This window comes from Onychomys torridus, chromosome 18 (genome assembly GCF_903995425.1).
Source record: "Onychomys torridus chromosome 18, mOncTor1.1, whole genome shotgun sequence".
Lineage (NCBI taxonomy): Eukaryota > Metazoa > Chordata > Mammalia > Rodentia > Cricetidae > Onychomys > Onychomys torridus.
In genome coordinates this window covers 9,644,805-9,670,526 of record NC_050460.1, presented here as the reverse complement: position 1 = coordinate 9,670,526, position 25,722 = coordinate 9,644,805, and the positions used below count along the sequence as shown (strand labels likewise).

At 43.7% G+C, this 25,722-nt stretch overlaps 1 protein-coding gene across 3 annotated transcripts in view; it reads right to left on the bottom strand.

Moving 5' to 3' along the window:
- Runx2 (RUNX family transcription factor 2) overlaps positions 1 to 25,722 on the bottom strand; it is a 238,993-nt gene that overhangs the window by 137,678 nt on the left and 75,593 nt on the right. For all 3 annotated transcript variants that reach the window (XM_036167197.1, XM_036167198.1, XM_036167199.1), the window contains one exon: positions 8,319 to 8,480. In XM_036167197.1, the coding sequence (XP_036023090.1) occupies positions 8,319 to 8,480 (162 nt within the window). The remainder of the gene's footprint in view (positions 1 to 8,318; positions 8,481 to 25,722) is intronic.

Sequence of the window (25,722 nt, the reverse complement as noted above, 5' to 3'; positions counted from 1 at the left end):
TCCCCCTCCGTGGTGTAAATCCCAAGGGTTGTCATGTTTGCTTGCATGAGCCGTTGCTCTTTGAGCTATCTCCCCAGCCCTTCTTTTGCATCTTTGGGACTCTCTTGTTTGCTTTTGCTACCTTCTTTCTCATTTGGAGACGTTTCCTTGCGCTATATACTAAGCACTATCTCCATGCCAGCAACTGTGGTAGGCTACGATGGTCCAAGAATATGTAAGACATAGCTGCTGTCCTTGGAAAGTTTGCCTTGGTGTGTAAAGAAAGCCATATGTGATGCAATCCCAGAGCTGACTTCAAACAGCCATTCAGCTGCCCTGTTACTTGTCTATAACTAGCAGTGGCGGGCCACTGTTTCCTCAGAAGCTGGTACGCATGCAGTATACATCTTCCTGGAAAGATATGGACACTGGAGAGGAATAGTCAGGAGTATGGAGATGGTACGGTGCAGTGTAGATGAGAGGACAGCTTGCTAAGAGCAGAGTGCTGGTTCGTGATGAGATGCCCGAGAGGCAGCCGCAGGGCCCTGCACAGCAGCCCTGAGAGCCGTGGCATAGAGCAGGAGGCAGCGCTGGCTTCTCTCTGAGAGAGAAAGGGAACACCTTTACCTAGGAACAACTAATACAGCAAAGCAAGAAAGTAAATGGGCTGTGATTTTTAACTAAGTCGGTTCTGTATGAAGGATGCCCTAAAGGAGTTTGTCTTTGGGACAAATTAAGAAAAAAGAGCCTGTATGGGGTGTGTATATGTGTGGTGTGTGTGGTGTGGTGTGGTGTGGTGTGGTGTGGTGTGGTGTGGTGTGGTGTGGTATGGTGTGTGTGTGTGTGTGTGTGTGTGTGTGTGTGTGTGTGTGTGTTTTGCATGTGTGTGCTTGTGTTCTTGTGTAAGAGCATACATATGTGTAAGGGGAGTATGCATGAACATATGTTCTTGCCTGTGGATGGCAGAGGACAATCTCAGGTATCAATGCTCAAGAGCCATCCTCCTTGTTTTTGAGACAAGGTCTCCTACCCATGAGGCTAGGCTGAACTGCCAGAGAGCCTCAGGAATCCACCCACTACCTCCCCAGTTACAAACGGTTCTAGAGACCAAACTCAGGCCCCCAGCTTGCAAGCCAACATTTTACCAACTAAGCTATTTATCTCACCAACCCTAGAAAAAGAAACTAAGATTTATTTATATTTTAAAATGTATGTTGGGAGGGTTTTGCCTTTGTGAGTTTATGCACACAATGTGCGTGCAGGGCCAGTGGCCACCAAAAGATCGTGTTGGAGCCCCTGGAACCGGAGTTACAATGAGGAGAGAGCTACCAAGCTCTCCAAACCTGGGCCTTTTGCAAGAGCAGGAAGTGATCTTACCACTGCGCCATCTCTCCAGCACTGGTGGAAAGGTTTTCAAAACAGAAGCAAAACAAGCCAGGCTGAATATGTAAAAAGCCATTTGGCCACGGTCACCACCGCTAAGGACAGATACTCTTCTGTAGGAAGGGACATAGAAAGTTTTTCTTACAAAAAAAAAAAAAAAAAAAAATGTCACAGACAGAGTCAGTGAGGAAAGAAAATCGGGAGATGCAGACAGGGAGAGTATTTATGTTTATTAAAATGCAATAGCGTTCTTCCACCGAATACGTTTACAATCCCAATTATTTCAAAAATGTAAAAACCGCAGAAACGGTAAAAATATCTCTGTTTTCTAGGGGATCAGAAGGAAAAAAAGAATGTCTACTAGTGGTACAGGGGGCAATTTCGTTTTTGTGCAATGGTGGCTATATAGGATTGGCAAGACCCACAGCGCACAGACACCAGATGTGAATGAACCCTCAAGTAGACACTGGGCTCAGTTTCCTAACGGTGGATCTTAACAGTTGTAAGAGCGCAAGACATAAATAACAGGCATCAGTGGGTGGTGGATGGAGGACATGAGAGCTGCCTGTTCCTAGTCTTCTGGTGGTTAAAAGTAAAACTGCTGTGAAACAGAGTAATTTAAATAATAGATATCGGCATCTTTTATTCTTTCAAAAGTAATAACGCAACTTAGTTTTCTCACTGACATTCATTTGGTAAGTCCTAATATTGCCTTACTCCTTGTAATATTCTGAGTTCCTTCACTCCATGGCACCGCTGAGGCACAGCCAGGTGACAGGTGACGGCCCCGAGAACAGTAGAGAGACTCTTTGGTGACATAGAGACTAAAATCAGGATTTCCTCACCTAAATTGTTCTGCTTGGATCACAGCAGATGCTGTGTCCTGAGAAAATCAGTACATCTGGTGGAAGGGTCTCCCACTCCCGAGTGCATGTCTGTCGGAGGAGGCTGTGTCAGATCTTACAGGAAATGTGTGACCATGTGCTTGCCATCTCTTCTTAAGTATGACCCCTTTCTTTAACTAATCTCCATGTTAGAGGTTGCACACGTGTCAGAGGTAAGCCCCACCCACACCTACACCCCACCTTGCCCCAGCAACAACTGACAAGATCCTGGTATTGGAAAAAAAAAAATCGGAGTCAAACCACCTACATAGGTTCACTCTGAGCTGGGTACCTCGGGCTAGCTACAAATAACTGCAATTATTCATGCAAACAGGCTTGCTCAGCCTTACGGTCTGGGCCAACTTTCTCCAACAGACAGAGGAGGACTGAAAAACAATCTTTATTCCCGGTACGAGAGTAAACCGAGGTTCAAGTGGGATTAAAACACATCTGCTCTTGTCAGAAGACAGACTATTTTTAGGGAAAGCAAGATGAACTCTGACCTACAAATTTGAAAATGCCCGGATCAATCACCACCGGCATGATGAGAGGAATATGGAGCATGCCATTGTTAACACGTGGGACGTGTCTTTGTTTAGGGGCCATTAAATTTAATAACTTCCCCCTTTATGACTTTAAACAGGGCCCCTCTTCAAAATAAAAGCGGCTCCATCGAACTTAATTGCTTGCCCATGGCTGCAGTGGCAGGGGTGTGCTTACCAGACAGGTGTGGTAACACTGGAGTGGGTCTGCAGGGAGAGCGGGGGACTGCTCGGGTTTTATTAAACTTGTCTTAACTTTCTGCTTTATTGGTATTCATTGCTGGGGTTTCTTTTTAAACTTCCTGAAGGCGCTGCTCCCTCCTGGGCGTAGCAGGCTGTTCTGTAGAAATAGATGCTCACAAGGATGTAGCCCACTGCTGGAACTATTGATTTCAAAACCTGAACTCAGGAGACTTGACAGGGACTGGGTCATAAGGGATATTTTTTTTAAACGAGCTGTATCAAACACCAATGGGTTTTAAACTATATGAGCTGATCCTCCTGACAGATCTCAAGTGATCAAATGGGTCATCCCTCTACCCCCCGGCAACTTCTATATTTTGAGGTAGCAACAAAATAATTTTCAGTGACCTTTCTTATTAGGCTAATGCCACTCTGCTGACTTGGGGAAGAAATACCATAGCTCTGAGAGCCATTAAAATGGAAACCTCTTCAGCAGCTTTGTAAAGCTGAGTAGAATTACTTTTGATACTAAGATATGTAATGAAGAGATTCAAGACTATTTGATTAAAGAGAAAAAAAGAAACTTTCAGGGAAAAAAAACTTTATGGGAAAGGCATAAATGCCATGAAAATATTCTCACCGTAACTCCTAGTGGCCTCTCCCAAAGTGACGGAGCAGTCAATATGTATGATCCTTCCCTGTGTGTAGTAACAAGGCCTCCAGAGAGCAGGTGAAAAAGACCATGGGAAGTATATGTACCAGCCCAGTCCACCTCCACACCACAGAAGAGGGCAGGCAGGAGGGAGCGGGGGAGCCACAGAAGTGAGGAGAACGGGCAGGTTCCGGGATAGGAAGGGAATAAAGCCTCCCGTCAGTCAGTGAGGAGTCTTTCTTCTTTCTGTGGCAGAATTATTACATGAAATACAGTTTGAAAGTCAATAATTATCTACAGAGTATTCTGTAATGACCTCCAGAAAAGTAATTAGAATCTCGTGAAGCCACGTGTGTCCCCTGCACACGCCCAGCCTCATGGGTGATGGGTGTTGTTGAAGCCCTGTTACGGTTTGGGCTGCACACAGCCTTCTGGTCTCTGCTTTGTCCTAACCTGCTTCTTTACAGGAATCACTGAGAAATCACTCTGGCTACTTCTGTGTAGAGACTATTCCTTTAGAATGGCACAAGATGATGTGAGATCACACATGTATACAGCCACTGGGGGATGGGATGTTACTTAACCTTATTATAAAGGTCTTACTTACTATGTAGTACATATGGTGCAGGAAGAAGCCCAGAAACTCTAGGGCTGCTTCTGACCTTTAATGCCATGAGTCTGGTGTCTGATTGATGAACGTGACTTTTATAATTTAACTGAGTGTAGTCCAAAATCATTACAATCAAGGAGGACCCATTTGTCAACTAGATCATAATCATATAGTGTTTGGTTACAATCCTATCAACTACTATTGTTCTTACAACACTATTTAAGGCTGCCTCAGATTAAGGAAAAACATCCTACAATCTTATATCATGCCTATGTATTTCAACAACTTTCTCTGGAGCGGGTGGGGACCAGGTGACCAGGTGACCTGCCCTCACCATCTTCCCAGACCTTGTTTTGTTTGCGCCTGGCTTCCAGAAAGGAGCTGAAGAAGACTATGGGAACGTCCAGCATTACACCACTGTCACTGTCGAGGTTCCTTCAGTTCTAGAACCCAGTCTACACCTGGAAAGTCAGGGGGAAGGACACAAACACAGCAAGTGGCGAACATGGTTCCTCTACTGTCCCCAGGAACGATCATTCAGAGTATATCTTTTGAACAGTATTTTAGGGTGAACTAGAGTTTCCTTAGAAGCACATCTTTCTAATTATTTCTATTCCTATGAGCCCTGGAACAGACTCCACACGTATACACACCTAGTAATCAGAAGTACAGCCTAAGATTTTTTTATATATTGTATAATTTAACTTTTTCTTAATACTTTATTGACTTTTTGAATACCCTAGCTGATTTTAGCTTCATAGATATTCATTAAGATGTAAAATTTTAATAATAATAATAATGTAAATACTTTCTATGTGCTATATATTGTATGAAGTGAACTTCATATATTGTATGATTTTTGAACTACATAGGAAGGTTAATTCATTTAAAAATTGAAATATTCCAAAGCATGTTTTGTTTTTAAATATGTTCTATGGGTTTTCTTTTTTGTTAACCAAATAATCTTCTTTTAAAATTTTAGGTTCCTATTTATTTTATTAATCTAAGCCAAGCTTTGCCTGCAAATGATATACAGATATACAATTTTTAAAACCAATTTAGGATCAACATATGAGCTACAATCTGTCACATGCTGTGTCAGGTCTATCCTAAATAGTTTATACTCTTCCAATAATCCTAAGGGGTCCTTATTTTTTCCCTATTAATGAAGTTTTATAAACCTAAGTTTTAGACTTTCACTTTATGTTTTCATGAGGTGCAAACTTGGGTCTGATCCTACTGTATCTTGTGTGTCACTTTGGACAGGGATCCAAAAGCATCTCAAAAGTGACCTTTTGAGGATAGTTGATAGAGGTTAGCATTTGAGCTGTCTATCTTACAGACAAACAGTAGGTGGACAAGAGGCCTGGCCATGGCAGACAGACTAGAGACCTGTCTACAGCCACAGCACACATAGCGTCCATCCAAAGGGGTTTATTTTCTAGAGAAAAAAACAAAAACTTCAAGTCTCGGTTGTAGGAAGGTCGGTCTTGTGTATCTTGAGAAGGATTTTATACATTGAAGAGAACAATAACAAAGTAGAAATTGTGCAGTTTGGCCCCTATAACCCTACAAAACAATTGTCTCCCCAACATGATCTCCAGGATGGGCCCTGGGGAGTAGAAGAGAAAATTGCTCCTGGCCCATTAGGTAGTGCTGGGTGCATGGCCCCACAGCCAAGAGCCAGGTCAGGAGTTACAAAGTTCCTCCAGCTCCTGACAGTCCCCAGCTGCCTGTTCCTTCCTGTTTCTCCACACGCTGACAGGAGGGATTTTCTGTTCTCTTTAATGTTTATACAGAACCTCCCACCTTGGCTCCATGCTACTCCTTTACCAGTTACAACTCACAGAGATGCTCACAGAGGAGGGAAGAACTGGACTGGACTGAATTTTAAACCGGTATAAAGCAGGGTCTCGTTCCTGCCTTTGGCTTAAGACCAATACACAGCTGCACAGCCAGGCAGCTTCTGCCTCTACCTCTTTCTCTGCAGAATGGAAAGAACTAGAATGTCATTTGATGGAAATGCTTGAAGCAACAAGATCAACCTAACCTTCTTCCACATCACATGTGTGAATGGCAAACACAGGACCAGCCCATGGGGCAGTCATCTGTCAAGGCTGTTCACAGCAATTTCCATGGTGAATCCATGTATGAACACACCCCGACAAGAAAATGCAGCTACAATTGTCCTCTGGGGCCTTCTTTCTTTCAAAAGATTTGTTTACCTTTATTTTTCCTCTCTCTCCTCTCCTCTCCTCTCCTCTCTCTCTCTCTCTCTCTCTCTCTCTCTCTCTCTCTCTCTCTCTCTCTCTCTCTCTCTCTCCTCTCTCTCTCATTGCCTGAGTGTCTGTATGTGCACCATGTGTGTGCCCAGCACCCGCGGAGATCAGAACAGGGTATCAGATCCCCTGTAACTAGAATCACAGGTGGCTTTGATCTGCCCAATGTGGATGTTGGGAAACAAACTTGGGCCCTTTGCAAGAGCAGCAAGTGTTCTTAAACACTCCATCACCACTGGGGCTTTTTGAAGGAACAAAAATCTGCTTCAACTACAAAGGTTGGTCAGATGGAAGCCCAAAGGGACCCTAAATGCAAGCGACTCTGCACAAGTCTGTTTTAAGAGTCACTTTGGCTCTATGCACATCTGATTCTTCCTATTCATACAGATGAAATCATCTAAACTAAGTCAACTCCTTCCAATACCGGAGCCTCAGCCCTGTGCTAACTTTTTACCCCCCTGTGTGTCTTCCTTTTCCTCTCCTGTGTCCCTGATTGATGTGTTGCCTAAAGGAGATGGTGATTTCACTCAGGAGAGACGAAAACTGTACATCTATACTTGGCTCAGCTCCCAACAGATGTCATGTGATTCATAAGCAAAAGCAGCAGTGGTCAATAAAATGTGGTAACATGGTTATCCAAAGAACCTTCCAGCTCTCCCTCCACCCCTCTCCCATCCCTACTCACCCCGGGGAGTCCATCTGCAGCAGAAAATGTGAAGGCACTAGGACCAGAGAGCCCTTTCCTGCTACTCGCTTGAGAAACAAAGCCTTCCCTCCTCCCAAGTTGAAAGAAATAAAGGAGAGTGGACTAATGGGAGCTGGTGAGGCTTCAGCTTGTCAGTGACGCGGCTCAGCGGAGAAAGGAACGGCTCCAAGCTTTGCAGAAAAGTGACAGAGGGAGAAGGGAGAGAAACGGAGACAGACAGAAAGAAAGAAAGAGACAAAGAAAGGCATTAACCTGGCCAGGAGTCAAACAGGTGCTGGGGGCCCAAACGCTGACACAAGAGGACATGAGATACAGTGGCTGTGTGCCCCTGTGGAGTCATAGCTGGTGGTTAATGTGAGCGGGGTGTACATCGGAGTGGAGGGATCCCCCCCTTATTTATAGGGCTCGTATGGACTGGTGAGGGCCTTCAGCTTCTCTTCTCTCTACATGTCTATCCGGTGTCTTTACTGAAATTTTCTGGCTCCCTCTGCTGAATTCTGCTGGATGGAGAAGAAGGTGGCCAGGCCATTTCAGACACACTCCTCCACTGTGATTTACAACCTTTGGGGGTCTTTGGAGTGACGGATTTGTGAGTATTGAGGCTGCCACCCAGAATGACAGTGTGCCTTAGTCTTGAGCTGCTGCATGCTGCCTTCCAAGGCTCCTCTGGGCCTCTCACTGTGCTGCGAATGACTAAGTCTCATAAGTGTTGGAACTGGTGACTGAGGAGCCCAGGCAAAAGAAACTGAGGGGGATTATCTTCAGTCTGTACTTTGGCTTATAAGCAGAGGAAGGCCTAGGGTGCGACCTTTGGGAGAAGGCTCTAGCTGAAAGACAGCGCCCCTCAACTGGGCTACAATTCAGCAAGACAGTAACTGAGTAGCATTAAAAGGATGTCATCTCTGATGGATTTTCATCTCTTGAATCAAAAGTGTTCAGGTGTTTGATAGCCCCATAAACTCAGAAGACCGGGTGCCTCGTGTCACGTGTCTCCAGTAGACAGTGACTGCGAGCATAGATTAGCCAGGTCTGTTCCATCACCACCCCGCACCCCCTGCCCCTGTGCAGGAGTGGGCTTCTAGTTAAAGCTTGCTCTTTACCTGCAATGCGCCTGGGCACGTCGGTGATGGCGGGTAGCCCAGTGCCCCGTGTGGAAGACAACGGTGTGGTGGAGTGGATGGACGGGGACGTCATCTGGCTCAGGTATGAGGGGTAGGACTGCTCGTAGGACCACGGTGGGGAAGACTGTGCCTGCCTGGGATCTAGAGGTTCAAACAGACGAAAAACAAAAGCAGTTCAGTATTCCAGCTACTGCAGCCTTAGAAACATGCAGCCCAGAGCTTAGACAGAGGACAGAAGAGAAAGGAGAGACTACAAAATAAATAACAATAATAAATATCTCCCACAGCCTCTCCATCTTAGGCCCCAAATAGCCCGGGGCTCTCTAGACTTGACGTCTCAATGAACACGACAAAATGGGTGTGTATAAGGTCCATTTGTCTCCCTTATGCCTAAATATTTCTATTTGGAAAGTCCAGTGGCCATTTAGAAAACAATCCATTTTGCTTATTTTACAAAGCGGAATTTATTTTATTTATTCTTGGTGTTTTCTAAAATTCCTTTCCCGAACCCTCTTTTTAAATTATATTTTTCTGTCAATTAACTCGTTTAACTTTCCAGACAGATGCAGACTCCTCCTTTAACTGTTGTTTATCTGGCCTTGTCATGCTCCACTGGTGCTCCTTCGGTCTTAACAGGATGGTTCTGTGCTTCTCTCACAGTGGGCTTCCTTTCTGGGAGTGTCAATGGAATGGCATTTTCTAACAGGGGTGGGGGGGGGGGTGAGGTGGCAGAGGACAAGGATGGGGATGAGCATGGAAGAGGTAGCATGCACACCGCCTTTGAAAAAAGACAAGTCAATTTTAAAACCAACTGTGATTGAACACTGAAAAGCTTCACTGCCAGCCATCCAGGCTCAAGGTCAAACACGTATGTTCCTGGTGGCAGGAAGATGACCCCAACCAGGAGAAGAGGCAAATGTTTTATTCCCACTGAGATCTGTTTTAGAAGTATCCTGTGTTTGGACTGTGGCTTCGAGTTCCCCATGGTCGCTGATAATTTAAATAATGGACAGAAGACTGCTCAAGGTTAATTGGCCAGAGCTGATGATGTCTTTGATGGGCTCCCTGGGGTTTCAAGGCTAAGTAGTTTAGTAAAAGGTCTTCCATTTGAATAAGAAAAGAGAAGGTTTTGTCTTGTTTTGATTTCCCTTTGGGACTACACCACCTGGCTTTCCCAAGGGGTCACCCATTCAAGCACTAAGTAGGCCCAGCACTGCTTAGCCTCCAGAGTCAGGTAAGACTGGGTGTGTTCGGGATGGTTTGTGCAAAGAGGAGGTAAACTTGTTACTATTTCCAAAAAGACTGCACTGTTTTAATCTTACTCAAAAGTTGACAGAATCATAAGCAAATTTCACCTAATTAATTTTAAATACTAGCTTAAAAGTGTTATGGTAATTTTAAAAAATTAAGAGTTGGCTTTTACCAGATGTAATTTGAATATAGATATATTGGTGTATTTGAATATAGATGGGCTTTGGAATGTTTACAACTAGGTCAGAAGTAACTCTGAGATTTCTACTCTCTACAAGGCCTTGGCCACACAGAGCCTGAGTTTTCTCATCCATAAAGGGACTCTTATAATAATCTAGTCACAGGAATATGAGATTACATGAAAAAACAATTAAGAGACCATTATAAAAGGAGACTTTCAGTACAGAGCCATCCCTTTTTAAAGATCAGTTTGCAAATGTGTATGTCATTGTATGTGTGTTCACATGAGTGCAGGTGACTGCAGGGGCCAAAAGAGGGCATAGGATCCCTAGAGCTGGGTTTACAGGGAGCCATCCAACGTGGGTGCTGGGAACTGAACTCAAGCACCTCTGACAGTGAGGTACATAATCCCAATCTCTGAGCCATCCTCCCAGCCCTCCTTCTTACATCCGTATCTTAAAATAGAACAAACAAACAACAAAATACGCTTCATAACAGATTGTGTATTCCATATTTAAAACACATTTGAGATGGAGTACCTTTGGAATAGGTATAAAATTCTCCCATCGATTATTATTGTTTGAAAATTAACAGCTTAATTTTTTAAAAATGTATCTGAACAGTCAATTCAGGTTTATTCCTCAAAATAAAAATGAATACATAATAAGACTCGGATTTTTCCTAGGCTATTTCCTCTTTTAAAGCCTCTAGGTTTTTTTCTATGTAGTCGAAGCTGTTGAGTTTCAGCTATTTCTTGTTTATTTGTTCAGTTTGGAAACAATTTATTTAAAGACTATCTAAATAGAACATACTTCCTTGAGTGGAAATAATTAAATACATCTGGATATTTATCTGATGTTTACTGACATTAATAGATTGGGGGGGGGCACCCAATTCAAGTTAAAGGACCATTAACCCAAATTTGTGATTCAAGAAAAGGGTATTAGCATACATTCTCCTTCAGAAATCTAAAAGATACTTAATGACTAAAAATAATGAATTTCTATGCTTTAAAATTCTCAAGGTTGAGACTGTACAGATCAGCAGCATTTCAACTCTGAGTGACTGGTCCTTGTTATCCTCAGATACTGATATATTCCCAGCCTTCCGCCACAAATGTAAGTTGCTATTTAGAGAAATGGAAAATCATCTTCAGATGGAGAGGGGTTTGTTCCTTACAGAGCAGGAAAACTGTCTCATAAAAGCAAGGGGCTGGACTCAAGCACATTCTCCACAGATGAAGAGACAAACGCCACACAGCTACAGAAGGGGGTCCTGCAGGAATAAAAGCTGCATTTGCATGGTCTGCATTTAGCTGCACCAGACAGCTTCCTGAACAAGCAGTTTGATCTGCGCATCCAGCCTCAAATAAGAGAGGGTGGCAGTGGGGTAGTCCATCTTGCCTAAACTGGGGGAAACCACAGTGAAATGCAAGGAGTGACTATGAAGACAAAGGCATCACAGAGGGAGGGAGAGCGCTCAAGTTGGTTGCAATACACACACAACCTTAGTCCTCTTTGTGAAGAAAGACAGCCTAGTGCAGTGGGAAATGAACAGGCCTTCTAAGAACAGAATGTGGGCTGGAGGGTCACCCGACTATTTATAAGCTATATGACATCAACTGGGTGAGCAAACGCTCTGAGCCTCCAATTTCCTCATCTGGAAAATGAGGCTGCATAGCATGCTGAAGCTACTGTGGCCAAGCGGCTATACCCACTGGCCATGAAGACAGACAGAGGACAGGCTTACAGCTCCCCACTGTGTTGAGTGGGTCATTTAAACTCCTTGGCCCAGTGGTTTACCTGTACAATGGGAATAGTGATCCTGATTGGGTTTTCATGAGCAAGACAAGAACTATGCCAGATCTGATCATCTATCTGCCTCTCACAGTGCCTATTAAGTAGATGAGAAAAGAGGTTCCATCTGTAAAATGAACGCAATAATAACTACTGTCATGTTCGGGTAAATTAGATGAAAAGAAAGCATTTGATAACTTCTACAGTCTTGGTTAAAATCACTATTGGGCTTTTCAGCTCACGTGGGCAGGTGACCTTGTGACCTGGAAATTAAATGAAGGTGGAAATATCATCTCTGAATGAGGCCCTCACAGCTAAAATTAAATAATACACAGTGAATGACAAGTCAGCATCATTATTCAAAGAAATAAAAATCTGACTCCACACTATCTGGACTATCTTCATGTGTATACAGCTATTAAATATTTGAGATCACATGGCATAATTAAATATAGGCCTGGAACATACAAGCTTCTCAACAATGAACTTCCAGGTGGCTTGAATAAATACCAGAATAATAAAATGTTGTAATTAATCATTCTAATTTTCTCTTAAACTATGAAAGAGTTGTTATATCAAGGAAGTTTTACACAAAGTTTCTGCCTCCCAGATATTAACTAGAATGGTCTATCGAAGGACAGCTTTGCTTTCAGCAAAGGCCTTTCCCAAAGATGTTCTCACTAACACTGAACAAAGGGCGAGTTTTTTGTGCTTTCTCTCCCATAGGGTTGGCTGTAGCCCAGCCAATCTCTTTCAAGGTCCTCATCGTAAGACACTATGGCAATGGTGGGGGGAGGCGGGAGAGAGACTAAAGAAAAACAAAATATAAGAAGAACTGTAGTGTATGTATGTCAGGTATGAGGGACAGTTACCTTACATTGAAAGGGAGTGGTCTGAAAAGCCCAGGCCTTACCTAACACTTGGTGAATGAGCAAACAGACCAAGGAACTCAGACACCACTGTGGGCCACTGACTGGACAAAGGGCATCCTGTCTAAGCTTCCATTTCATCAGTAACGTAGGCCGTAACAAAACCTCTTCCTCCTAAGACCGAGAGTGTAGCAGAGCTCCACATGGGGCCAGGCTGCCTGTGCCCATCACACAGATGTCAGGAACTGACTGTCTTTAACTTGCACCCTGTTCCTTCTGGACTCCATTTCATCTCAAAAAGAAAAATTCCCATCTTTTCAAATAGCATACCCTCCAACTTTACAATCTTGTGGTAGGAGGAAAATGACCAAGATATCCTAGTTTGCTAAGAATGTATAATCCTATCTTAAATATATGGTTTGTGTGTGTGTGTGTGTGTGTGTGTGTGTGTGTGTGTGTGTGTGTGTGTGTACAGTTACTAATGCCCACCGTGGAGAGAAGTCAAGGACCTGGTGAATGGTTACTAAACTGCACTTCCTGAAGAAACCTGAGCCTTCTGGGATCCACTCTGAATACAGTGAATCAGAGCAGGTATTGCTAAAGTCACCACTGAAGGCCTAGATCTGGACTGACCTTTAGGTTAACTGTGAGTCAACTCGAAGTTCTTGTCAGCAGCCTTGGGTCCCTTTGCTTAAGCCCACTGGAGCTACAGAGGGCATGGCTTGTCTTTCTGCATCTTCAGGAACACGAGGCAAGCATCAAGAGTTATTATCTCCAACTAAGAATAGCCTTGATTTCAAAGCCCCAAAGCATGAAAGAATCAAGGATAAGCTGGAGATTACATCCTGGGAGACCAGCAACTACCCCCTCTAGAAGCATCTACAATCTCTCAGAAGATATCAAAAGAAATCAAACCTGCTGCTGAACTTTTTACAAATTATTTTTAAAGCTTTGTTTATTTATCTTCATGTTTTGTGTATGGATATTTTGCCTGCATGTGTATATGTGCAGGCAAAATGTGTGCAGTTCCCAAAGAGGCACTGGATGCCCTGGAGCTGGAGTTAGAGAAGGTTGTGCAGCACCACATGTGTACTGGGAACTGAATCCGGGTCCTCTGGAAGAGCAGCAGTGTTCTTTTCTACCACTGAGCCATCCCTGTTTTAAACTTTTTATATTTTCATGATGCTTTAAAACTACAATTCATTCTTTTTATGTGGCAGCCTTCAAAAACAGTATCCAAAGCATCTTACTGCATTATAGAGGTATAGATGTTTTTATGCAAATATGAAAGCTCAAAAGCAAAACCTTTAGTGTTACATTTATGTGCAGACACCCTTTAGTGCTTGAAAAAATCTGCAGTACAAAATTATCACAAACATATTTCAATATCACTGCACCTCTATTTCTGCACAAACTCCTGCCACCTAAAACAGAGGGGTTTAGCAGGAACTGAAAGTCATATTTGACCTGTGACATAAAGTTGAGAGAGAAAAATCAGGTCTTTCCCATAATGGGCCTGTTGTCGTCACAGGCAGGATGTGATAAATCATAATGATTAAATGTGAGAGAGGAGAGGACAGCAGAGACCTGGGCGGCTCCTGGAGACGCTGTAGATGAACAGAAAGGAGAGCCTCCACATGCCACCAGGCATGCACAGCAGCTGTCTAATGATCTCTCAGAACTACCATGAGCATGCGTCCAGAGGAAAGCATGGCTTCCTTTGTGAAAACAGCTACTAAGAGCTCAGATTAAATTATCATTGAAACTAGAAAACAAACAAACAAACACACACCCACGCATTTGACGTAATGAGGTGGTCTATCCCAAACATGTTATTTGTGTTTTCAAGAACACTCCAAGGTAAGAAAGAAGCCATGGCGTGCAAATGCTTAGCGGTTTTTCTAAGTTATCCACCCCAAATCGTGTCCCTTCATCTCTGGCTTCCTATGCATGGATGCTGCCTTCCTCTCTATAAACCCCAAACTGGAAAAGCAACTGGAAAGGGGTGACGCGGGTGTCTCAAGCCGGCTTCCATCAGCAAAAATTGCAAACAGTCATTCATGCAAAGTAGGAACACCAGGAAAGCAGGCTGTGTTCATGGAGCGAGACAGGAAGGTGCCTCACACTCCCTCAAGTGGTATGTGAGGAGCTCTCTGTCTTCATACTCACAAAGAACCAAACTTTCATGTCTGTGTGATTGAACATTAGACACTAAGAATAAGAAACTCAAGGGAGCTCCCTCATGAACTAGCTAGAGGAAATATGTGGAACTTTTCTTTCTGAATGTCATTAGGGTTAGAGGTGGGACAGACAGAGAGCTTTGGCAAAGCCCAGTAGAAGGGGGATGAGGGAACCAGGAGTTGCAAGCCTCAGTGGATAAATACTTCTGTCGTGCGTGATTGTGGGAAGGGTTGGCTTTCCTAAGAATCACCTCCAGGGACACACAGAGATGGGAGGAAACAGGGAGCCACAGGAAAAGCCTGGACCTGCACAGAAAAGCACTATCAACAGCAGAGATTTCCCTTTGGTGTGTCTGCAGTTGCCACAGGCTAGAGATGGAGAGTGCAATCAGGGCTCCTCCATGCTGCCACCCCTTGTCTTTTATCATTTTCCCCACTCGGTCCTCAGGTCAGGCTACATGAAGCTCAGGCGTTCTTCGAAGAAAATGGACTATTTAAGTTGAAGTGTAAAGAGAGTCCACTGGTTTAGAGCCATGCCTCTTGACCACCAACTTCCAGGGCCCAATATGGCAACTGTGTTAACAGTGAAAAAGAACAAGCCCATCATTGTCTTGTCCTCTTCCTGGCACACCTCTGTCATAATAAACATTTTCACACCCATCCATACTTACATACACAGAAATTCCTAGCTCAAAACAAGGAACATGGAATATTCAGTGTTCCATGCTATATGGTCTCCAAACCCCCTTTCAGCTAGCCTGGGTTTCTCAAGTGAGCTTGCCTCACTCTGTTGAGATGCTCATGTCGAATGGGTAGAAGCACCTAACAGGAATAGCCTCCTCCACTTGATTCTGCTGCCACAGACCAGCAACATCAGAGTCCTGTTCTCACAAAGCAAGGACAGATGTGTCATGTCATGAAAGCTGATGCTTTGGAAAGAAAGATGCTGTGGAAAGTGAGCCCCCCGACACAATCCTTTCTGCAGATCGCGGTTGCAACAGAAATGACAGAAACCATACAGAGCTGACTTGGGAGGACTGTGAGAGACAGCTGAGGAGAAATGTCACGGATGGGCGCCTTCCATCACAGGACAATGTGGCTCATACCAGAAAAGCCCAAGAATAGGATCCTGGCGTCTCATCTGGCCCCCAAACCAAGCAAGGTAGCAAACCGAATCACTCAACCCAACTGATTCACAGAGCTGTGAACGGAAATTTGAGAAAAGAGCAACAAGCTGTTTGGATAAAATTGAGTGCTATGTAGGCATGACAATGGGTTATTAAACAAGAGGAAAGTGGGACTCAATAAATAAATCCCAGGAGACAACAGCAAAGAAGAGAATAAGAAATGGTGGGCGCAGCCGAAGGTGTCATACCCTACAACACGATGTGGAAACGGAAGTCAGAAACAAGCTGTGCTTCTAAGCAGGGAATACCAGAGGTGTCACAGTGACACCAGCACCGGACTACGTGGGACTCCACCTGTCTTACGGAAACGAGGGGCTGTCCGTATCAAAAGAAAACCCCAAGAGAAGACGCGGGAGGTTCTGCCACGTGTCACACCTAAGCTGGCCTTAGCACACCCTAGACCTCAGTGGTAGAGTCAGAAGGAAAGAAGTCGGATACAAAGGAGTGTGGTCAGCATTTGCACTGTAACTGGGGTGTGGGGCTGGCCAAGAGGCTCGACACTAAGTTCAAGTCAATGCGCCTGTAGTAAATACAGGTTCAAACTGGGCTGCTGTCAATCAAATCGGTCAGAAAGAGTATCTAGAGTGTCACACCCCAGGCATAGTGACACTTATTATCAGGTGGATGGTTCTAAAAATTGTCCCCCAGGCACTCACTCCTTCATTGAAAACTGTTCATTGTCTACTCTGGTGCCATGTTGGGTGCTAGGAATATTAGTGATGAATAACACTGGAACTGCCAACCCCGACATTCTGGATAGGAGGATAGGAGAGACTGACATTAATCAAACCGTCATCTAACTGTGGTAAGTTGTAAGAAGGAGATATCCAGAACATCATGGGAATGAATATATGGCGGGAGAAAGCTGGACATCAGGCATAGCTTCCCTGAGGTCATGATGATTAAGCCAAGAGCTAGCTAAGAGGCAGAAGCCCAGATGATGTTTATGTGGGGTTAAGAAGGAGGTTAGGCAAAAGGATGGCAGGTATCTGGTTCCTGGGAAAGAGACAGTATCGTCTTTTTGAGTATTACAGACAAAAGCATGAAAGTGGCCCGAGAGGGGAACGCGGAAGCGACAGGGAGGAGCCAGATGATGCGGAAGCTGCTGGCCTGCCCTGGAATCACTGTCTTCACACTAAGTGCAACGGAAGGTCATTCCAGGTGGTTTTTTTGTTCTGCCCTGTTTGTTTAACAGGGTGGCACAGTCAGTTGTGCATTGAAAGCTTTCCCTCTGACAGCATCATAACAGAAAAAGGGCAGAAATCCAGGTGAGGGACAGACGCAGGGAAGGGCGTGCAGGGAAAACGGCTGCTGAAGTCAGCACCTAAGTGAAGTCTAGGGGCCGCACTTGGGAACCCAGAAGCCAGCGGAAGACAGTAAGTGGCTGTAACTCATCCTGTGACTACAGGGTGAGGCTCTTCGACACCCTCCAGGCTGGGTCAGGATTGGCTCTGGATGGACAAGGTTATCCTGGGGTGTTCAACCATGGGCGTTTGTGTTGGCCTCCCCTCCTACATTCTGATTCAAGGTGGAAGAACACTTTTAACAGTCTCCCCCCAGGTGACACTAAAATACACCCAAGTTTGAGAACAATGGGCATTATTTTTTTTTCACTCATGACAGTTAGAAGGGAAAATTACACTGCCTCATTTTTATTTAATCTTCCCTATCAAGAAGAATGTTTTTCAAATAAACGAGCAGAGCAAACACGCTGAAGAGGAAATGAAAGACCAGAGAAGTGGTATGATAAGGAAGAGCTGCTTGCTGCACTGGGTGAACAAAATAAATTATGTCTTGGGATACTGCAAGAATTTGTGGCACCCATAGGCATGGGGTATTTACTTGACAGAGCAGCATCCAGAAAATCCCTCTTTACATAGGTCACATATGTCTCCCCATGACTCTGTTTGTTGGTGACCTTCACTTTATTCTCAGGGATTACTATTCCATTTGACGTTGCTAAGCAATTTTGCCTTCAAAGCTTACCACTCAAAGTACAATGGGATTTAGAGCCCATCAGTCCATCTTCCTTCTTCTGAAAATGTCATTACTGCTGGTAAAATCCTCAGATCTGACTAATATTTGGGAACCATTGTTAATGTTAGCAGGCTTGCAGTCCACTAAAAACACTTAAATCCTGCTCAAAAGCCTATGTGCAAAGCACTTTTCACTCTTGATCTCCACGTGACTCAGAAGGCAGAGTGGGCTCACTTAAAACTTGCCTCCAGGACTCCTAGGGCAACCAATTAGTAGAAAGCCTACCTGCCTTGTGTACCTGAATCTCAGCAAGGCAGATGCTTCCTCTCAAATGTCATGTATAAGCAGCAAAGAGCTCTTCCAGGAAGTGCTCACTAATACAGACCATGGCCAGCCTTGAAGAAGGCATCTAATAGCATTCCAGTCCATTAACTTTACCAGCATCTAAAAGGGCTGAAAGCAATCTTTCCAGGCCCCACAGTGAGGAGCAGCTGTGAGGAATAACCACTGGCGAGGAATGTGAACCGTAAGACAATCACACAAATGTAGAAGAGGGACCTTCTGAGTAAGTACACAAGCACACCCCACACCCCTTGCTCTGTTCAACAGCAAGACAGGATGGGGTGGGGGAGGGCTGAACCCAACAGCAAGAGTTTCTCAAAGACTGCAAGGCACCGAGTGAAGTGATCCACACAATCACCAGAGTCTGTAATTAAAAGTCTAACCTTATTTTAAATAACAAAAGCCGTTTTCCTTTCCATTCTGTCTGGTGACACTCCTCCCAAAACCTCTCAGCCCCTCCTCCCCACTTAAAACCACCCTGCCAAATTTCTCTGCCAGAAATGTAGATTTCCAATTTCAGCTCTATGGATTTCAGAAATCTTCTCAGGCCCCAAATTTTTAGTCACTAAATAAGGCTGGCAACACTGACAACCTCTGCCAAAGCTGATGTTTTTAAATACCATAAAACAAACTGCTTCTAAACTATTAGAAAAATAAATCCTGATTGAACAAAGCCCTAAAAAAAAATCAACTAGATGTTCATAAATGGGAGTTAACTGATGCAGTTTTATCCCTGAAGTATGCTTTCATATAATAAATGATAACATATTACATACAAATTAGTATTGAATATTATATATAATGTGTTCATATATTTTATATATTCAATATAATAAATTAAAAATAGCTTAGAATATGTTTGAAATTATACAAATAAATTATAATTGTCATTCCTGACACAGTGTATAACAGGTCTCTGAGAAAAGCCCCAGAAACTTAACCATGATAAAAATAAACTTCAGAGCACCCAGGGCAGACACACCCAACAGCCGCTCTTCTGGATCAGCCTTCTAGCTGTATACTTCCTTCTAATGTTGTCTCCTAAGCCTTTGGCCTACAGGCCACCAGCAACAGAAAAAGATAGTGAGAAAGGTCCCTGGGCAATTAATAAAGAGGGATGGCATGCATATGTTTATATATGTACATTCCATACATGTACATAAAACCAACATGAAACAATAAGAAAAAACTGCCCTGGAAAAGAATGGAATAATGAAACCAATGTTTTTTTGCAAAGAAATCTAAAGCCAGATTCAACCAGGATGAGGCAAGATGTAGCACACAGACTCCTCCTGTCACACCTAGATGCCAGCTATGGAGCTTCTGGGCCAGAGAGAAGAAAATACAAAGAGTCTTTGGAACAAAAATTGATTGTTCTCCAATGACCAGACCTCCCTGATTCTAGAGGCATCCTTGGAGAATAAGGAATGCCACCAGACACAATCCAAGTACTTCCTAGAAGTTAATATGTGGACTTCCCCGGCAGGCTTAGCAACAGCATCAGCCTGTAGCCACCATGCCTCGAGGGAGCCTTTCTCTATAAAGATGGGCACACAGGCTTCACCTCAATTGTGCCTTTCATCTCAGAGGCTGCCCACCCCTACCCCCCCCCCAGCCCCTAGCCCCCCCAACCCCGGGCAAACCTAATAGACATGACACAGTGTTCAAAGTCAGGATTTGTGCTCTTTTTTAAAAAAACGAGGATTGTGATCAGCAACCTCCTCCAGTGGGCTCTCTGGTACACACATGGGTGAGGCAGCAGCCTATTCACCTGGATACTCTGCCCAAAGACTCTCAGGGGGAGAAGCCAGGGTAGGACTTGTCAGTGACTTCAGAAACTCAAACACATTACCACCAATGGAAAACAGAACTCCTTCCAACCGCGTGTCTTTGAGTTGGACCCACAGCGGGTAATGGGGACACGGTGGCTGTGAAGCCACTTACTTCCCTCTCTGTATCCCTACAGCCACTCAGACTCTCTAGGGTCCCTTCCCTGTCACACTAACAGCCACCACCGCCCACACCCATGTCACCCCAACTTGTTTACCATCACAGAACCATGTGGTCACTCGGTACTTGAAGAGAATGGTAACTCGAGACACACACTGATCATCTGTGCTTTCCTTTATTCTGAGAGGTTTACACTGGTAAACGCTTCAGGACAAGCACAGTGGACTGACCATAGGACAGCCAACCATGCACAGGTGCATCCACAGGCATAGGTGGCTGGAGAGCATCTTTGTTTTTTAGAGAAGCTTTGTTTTCCCAAGGGAACACAGAATCAGACTGGAGTGGGGAGAGATGACTTTACCTTCATCGAGGCAACTGCTCATAAAATTTTATTGCCCCAGATTGTCTGGCAAGCCATTTTTTCCCAGATAGTCTTTTTTTAAAAGTATTACCATGAACACATGCTTTATAGAATCACATTTTAAATCATTAAAACTGACTTTGTTGCATATTAAAGAACAAGTCAGATATTCCCAATGTATCTCTTTTAATCTTCCCTAGGGATCCTAAATAATACCCAGTGGAAAGAAGAAAAAGGAAGTGTTCACACATGACACATGTCACTTAGATGGTTAATGACATGTCCAATTTGGTGGAGGTACAGATGACTGCCCACCAAAAATCTGAAACTCAGAACAGCTAATGTAACACTGGAATTGGACTCCAGTCATCTATAAAGTATATTATTTTCAGAATAATCTTAAGGCATCAATAAGCATTTTAAGTACAAATCAGACACTGCTGAGGCATCTCTTTAAGAAAGAACATCTTATCTTCTCTGGCCACCCAGGATAATATCCAATTAGGCTGAAAAATGTCCTGGGCACGTGGCAATTAAGAGCACAAGGCCCTGAAACTATGTGGATCTTTCTTTAAATCCTGTATGTAATACTGACTAGTTGTAAGTGGGATCCTGGATGAATTACTTTATTTCTTTGGCTCTCAGAGTCTACAATAATACCACCTACCTAAAAGACCCATTGTGTAAAGGGTATGTGACTTAATTTCTTGGAGCGACACCTGGCTGGTAATATGCAACAAGAAAAGACAGCTAATAGGAATCAAATCAAATAGAAACTGCAAAAATACTAAGTGTAGGATAATACTGAATCACACTTCCTGAAGAAATCAATGACCTACTTAATTCATTTATTGCCAAACCCAAAGTCACCAAGCTGAGGGCATTCCTGAAGACAACAGAGACACAAAGATGAACAAAACATGGCCTTAGACTTTGAAAAGTGGAAAGTCTGATGCAAGAGACTATGTATCCGTGCAATCATCCCCACATGGAAGGTGATGTCATTGGAGAGTTGCACAGGTGAAAAGCGAGGCTGAGTCAGTGAGTGGGTCGGAAGAGGCTGGCAGAGGCGAGAAGCGGCAGCCATTGATCCAAATTTGGAACAAAGAGTGTCTTTGGGGGAAACAATCAACAGAAGACTGTGCCAGAGAAAGAAAAGTAGGAATACAATGACATATAACTAAAGAAACCATGAGTGCAGTGTCAAATGAGGGGCGTGTACATTTCACAAGGAAAGGCGGAAAACGGAAGTCAGAGCCAAAGCAAAACAAAACAGACAAACAAACCACTAGCCTGTATACTTCAGCATCCACATGTGTGGAAAATTAATGTTCATTAGACATTTAACAAACAGCTCACACACTCCCCAGTCTTGCCCACGTCAGAAGATGACATCACTATCCTCCAGCTGGCTATGTCAGAAAGCCTCAAGTTCTGCGTTCCCCTCAGTATCAACATGATCAGCTAGCTCCTGGAGCAGCATCTTGAGGGTAAGTCTACCTTTGGACTGTGGAATGCACCCAATACAGAGTGCCTACGCAGGTGCCATTTAAACATGACATGGTTAGAAAACGCCCTTCCCTTGGTTCCCACCCTTCAGCAGCAGCCCACTGCACACAGAGTCCCTTATCATGGCCTTCAACACCTTCTGTAACTTTGACTCTGCCTGATTTTCTGAGACATCCCCTTCCCATGAGTTCTCCCACCATGTCACATGCTGTTCCTCACAGGCCCAACAGTCTTCAAAGACTCCTTTCCCAGCTTTGCAAGGGTAGTCCCTTCCCTTCCTAAGCTGCTCTGCACTAGGAGCCTCGTTTTATTTTCTTGGGCACTTATTATTTGAAATGATCTCTTGTGTACTCTTTCTGCTCCTTTATTGCCTGTAAATGTCAGTGAAATGTAAGCTAATGAGAGAGAACCAGGCCCGGTTACAAAAACATCTCTGTACAGAAGATTGCATGGGCTAGAATGCAGATAATGAAATACTGCAAAGAACTCATAAAATCCATATAAAAACCGCATCAATTTGATTCACTTCCCATAATGCCTGACAGGCATTAAGCATCAATCAACTTCTTGCATGAATGATTAAGAGAATAGCAGTGTATACTATACTCCCCATGATGAGATGAACCAACATTCCATCCCACTAAGCCCAAGTGTTTGAAGCACCAGAAATTACTTTTATGGATAGCTGTGTCATACAGGAAAATTTAAAGTGGCAACCGTCTTGAGGGACGCCTCCTAGTATGACATCCTCACCTCTGACATCCTCACCTCCACAGCCATCGCCACATGCTGAATCAAAAGGGGTTGACGTTTGCAACACACTAGGTGTTTCCTGATGCCAAGAGACAGGCAGCAGATGTCAGAATGATAAAAAAGAGGTGGGGAGGAAGCAACTTCCTCAGGAAACTGTGGGGAGGCCCTGGTCCCTCAGTCAGAAAGAACATGAGCCACCAAAGACTTCATCAGAGTGACCCCACCAGCCTGGCACTGCAGAGAAGCCAGCCCACCACATGGCTAGAACTTTTGGCCCTAGGAACTGCAAGAGACATTAGAAAAAGCTAATTATGAAACACTAAGTGCTAACATTTCCCTGAATTCTGTTTTGCTGTTCTGGGACTTAGAAGTCATCGGCCTCTGATGTTGGACAAGACCAAGGACCGTAGGTGATCATACTGTGTGCCCTCTGTGTGCTGTTTGGAGATGACAATCCAAGAGTACCAAGCTAATGAGAGAGAGAGCCAGGTCCTGTTACAAACGTCATTGAACAGAGGATTATGTGAACCCAGATATGAAATACAGCAAAGACGTTACCATTCTAGGCAAGTCTCAAGAACATGAGTTTATGCAGCTCCTAAGCCAAATAGTTTAACCACACAGTGTTCATATAGAAATGTGATTTCTGCCATTTTTGCCTTCAGGAAATAAGAACAGCCTAGATAAGAAATTAGAAAGTGTAGCCCATGTTAACAGGAAAACCTATCTGACTGGCCCTTTCTCTCACCAATTTCTCCTCAACTCAATTCTCATGAAGTCAACATCTAGTGAGACTCTTACTTTGGAGAAGTTATGGTAGCCAGTAGAAAAGACAAGCACACTGGAGCTCGAAAATGGCCATCCCTATGAACACTCAGATAATGGAGAGGAGCCTTTGGACAAAGGCTCTTCCCCAGGAAGATAATGAAGATACCAAAGGAGGAGTTCGAGCTCATCAGTGGACAGACTACTATGAAAAGTGTGGTTGTGAGAACAGAGACGCAAATCAGCTTCTTCAATTAGACTAGATGAAGGACAGCATTTTCCTCCGCTCTCTGCACTGCCAAAGATGAGGAGCTTGGTGGGCTCACAGGCACACTTACTAAGTAAACAAGAAGATGAATCCGAGATTAAATCTGCCCATTAATGTGATTTAGCTACTGTCCTGAGTGTTCCTGGACTTTCTACTCATCTGGGTTCAAAGATCCAGTGTATCCTTGACTACAGGAAGGTACCTTGGTTACCTCCCAAAAGATGTGAGGGCATTTAAAGACATGTAAAGTTTACATAACCGAAAGCAGAGTGTGTCACAGATATATGTGTGTACCTTCACATCTGGGGGGCTGGAGAAAAGCTATTGTGATCAGAAGACAAGAATGAGGAAAACAGTGACAACAGCTGATCTATAATTCATTCCACCAGGACCATATCCCCTAAATGAAGAACTAACTATTTTATAGTATGAACTTCTATGTTGCTATCAATACCTATGGACTTACACATTTTCATTTTAAGGAATATACCTAGGGGTATTCACTGTCCTGCTGAGTAACGGTAAGCAAGGAGTTCAAGTTTCCTGACCCTCCCAAGACAGTGGTGGAGAAAATGCTGACTGGAGGTAAGCCAGCTCTGCAGAGGGAATCACACTCCTGACCTGCTCTGATGCTCTGTCCCCTCACACCTCTGCATTCTCAGAGGCTCACCCTTACATCTACGCATAGGGATGCTGCTAACCGTAGCTCCTCTCCATCATCTTTCCAATCTCTGGTTTAATGACATCTAAAGCATCTTCCAGTTCTAGACATCTGAAGCTTCCCTGTGACTTCACTTTTAGATTTAAGCCTCTTAAGTGAATCTAACAGTAGCAGGTTCAAATGACCATTGTTAAGACCAACAGTAGGAGACTGGAGAGATTGCTCGGCAGTTAAAAGCACATGTTGCTCTTATAGAGGGTCCAGGTTTGGTTCCCAGCTCCCATATGATAGCTCACCACCATCTGCAGCTCCAGTTCCTGGGGATCTGATGCCCTTTCCTGAACTCTGAGAATGCTACATTCATCTAATAAACATACCTACATGCAGGCAAACACACATACACATAAAATTAAAGAAAGTAAATACTAAAACCATTAGTCAGTAATATATGAACAAATAGTTAAAGATTAGAACATATAAATAAAAAAATTAAGAAAGTTGCCTAGTGATTATTAAATTATACTAAGTATGTACATAAAATTATTCATAACTACAAATAATATGTAAACACATACCTCTCTCCCACAGAGAGAGAGAGAGTCCAAGAGTTATTATAAGATGGCTATTTTGAATTTTGATCCATTAACGAAAGTCCAGGTCTCTAAGTACAACATTCACAAGCTTGTGTGAATTTCACCCTTGCACGTTTATCACCAGCCTGTCTGATACACATGTCAGCCTTTTACTGCATACATACTGTTTAAAGTTTCAGCTAGGTTAAAATGGTTCAACCTTCACAGAGCACTAACATTCTTCTGTGACCCAGACACCCTGTGCTCACCACCGTGTTGACGTGTATCATTGTTTACAATTCTGTATTACTTTAAGCAGGTGCTCATGCAGATGCATTCATTTACTGAACACACCCACAGAAAGTAAAAGCTACTCCAAGGCAATGTCCAAGAATCCATTTGCATAACATGGGCAGGAGAGTAGAAAGGGGTAGGTCATGAACATTTACGCTTTGAGACCACTATAGATACTCAAGTCTACCCACTGCAGAGGACAACCTAGCCATCAAAAATATGTGACTTAGGGTTTATTACATGTTTTTACTTGTTTTCTCACCAGTCTAGTCCGCCTCTAGCAAAGGCAGCAGATGATGATGCAATATTCTTTGACCTTTCAATATTTTTGATATGCAAATTAAAGATCTGCCATGATCCACACATTCTTGTCACTGGGACCTAAAAGTCATCAAAGTGGTCCTAAAGTAAGATCTGTTTTGCACCAGTGGGGCAGAACACCAAGAAGAACTGGGATCTTACTGCATC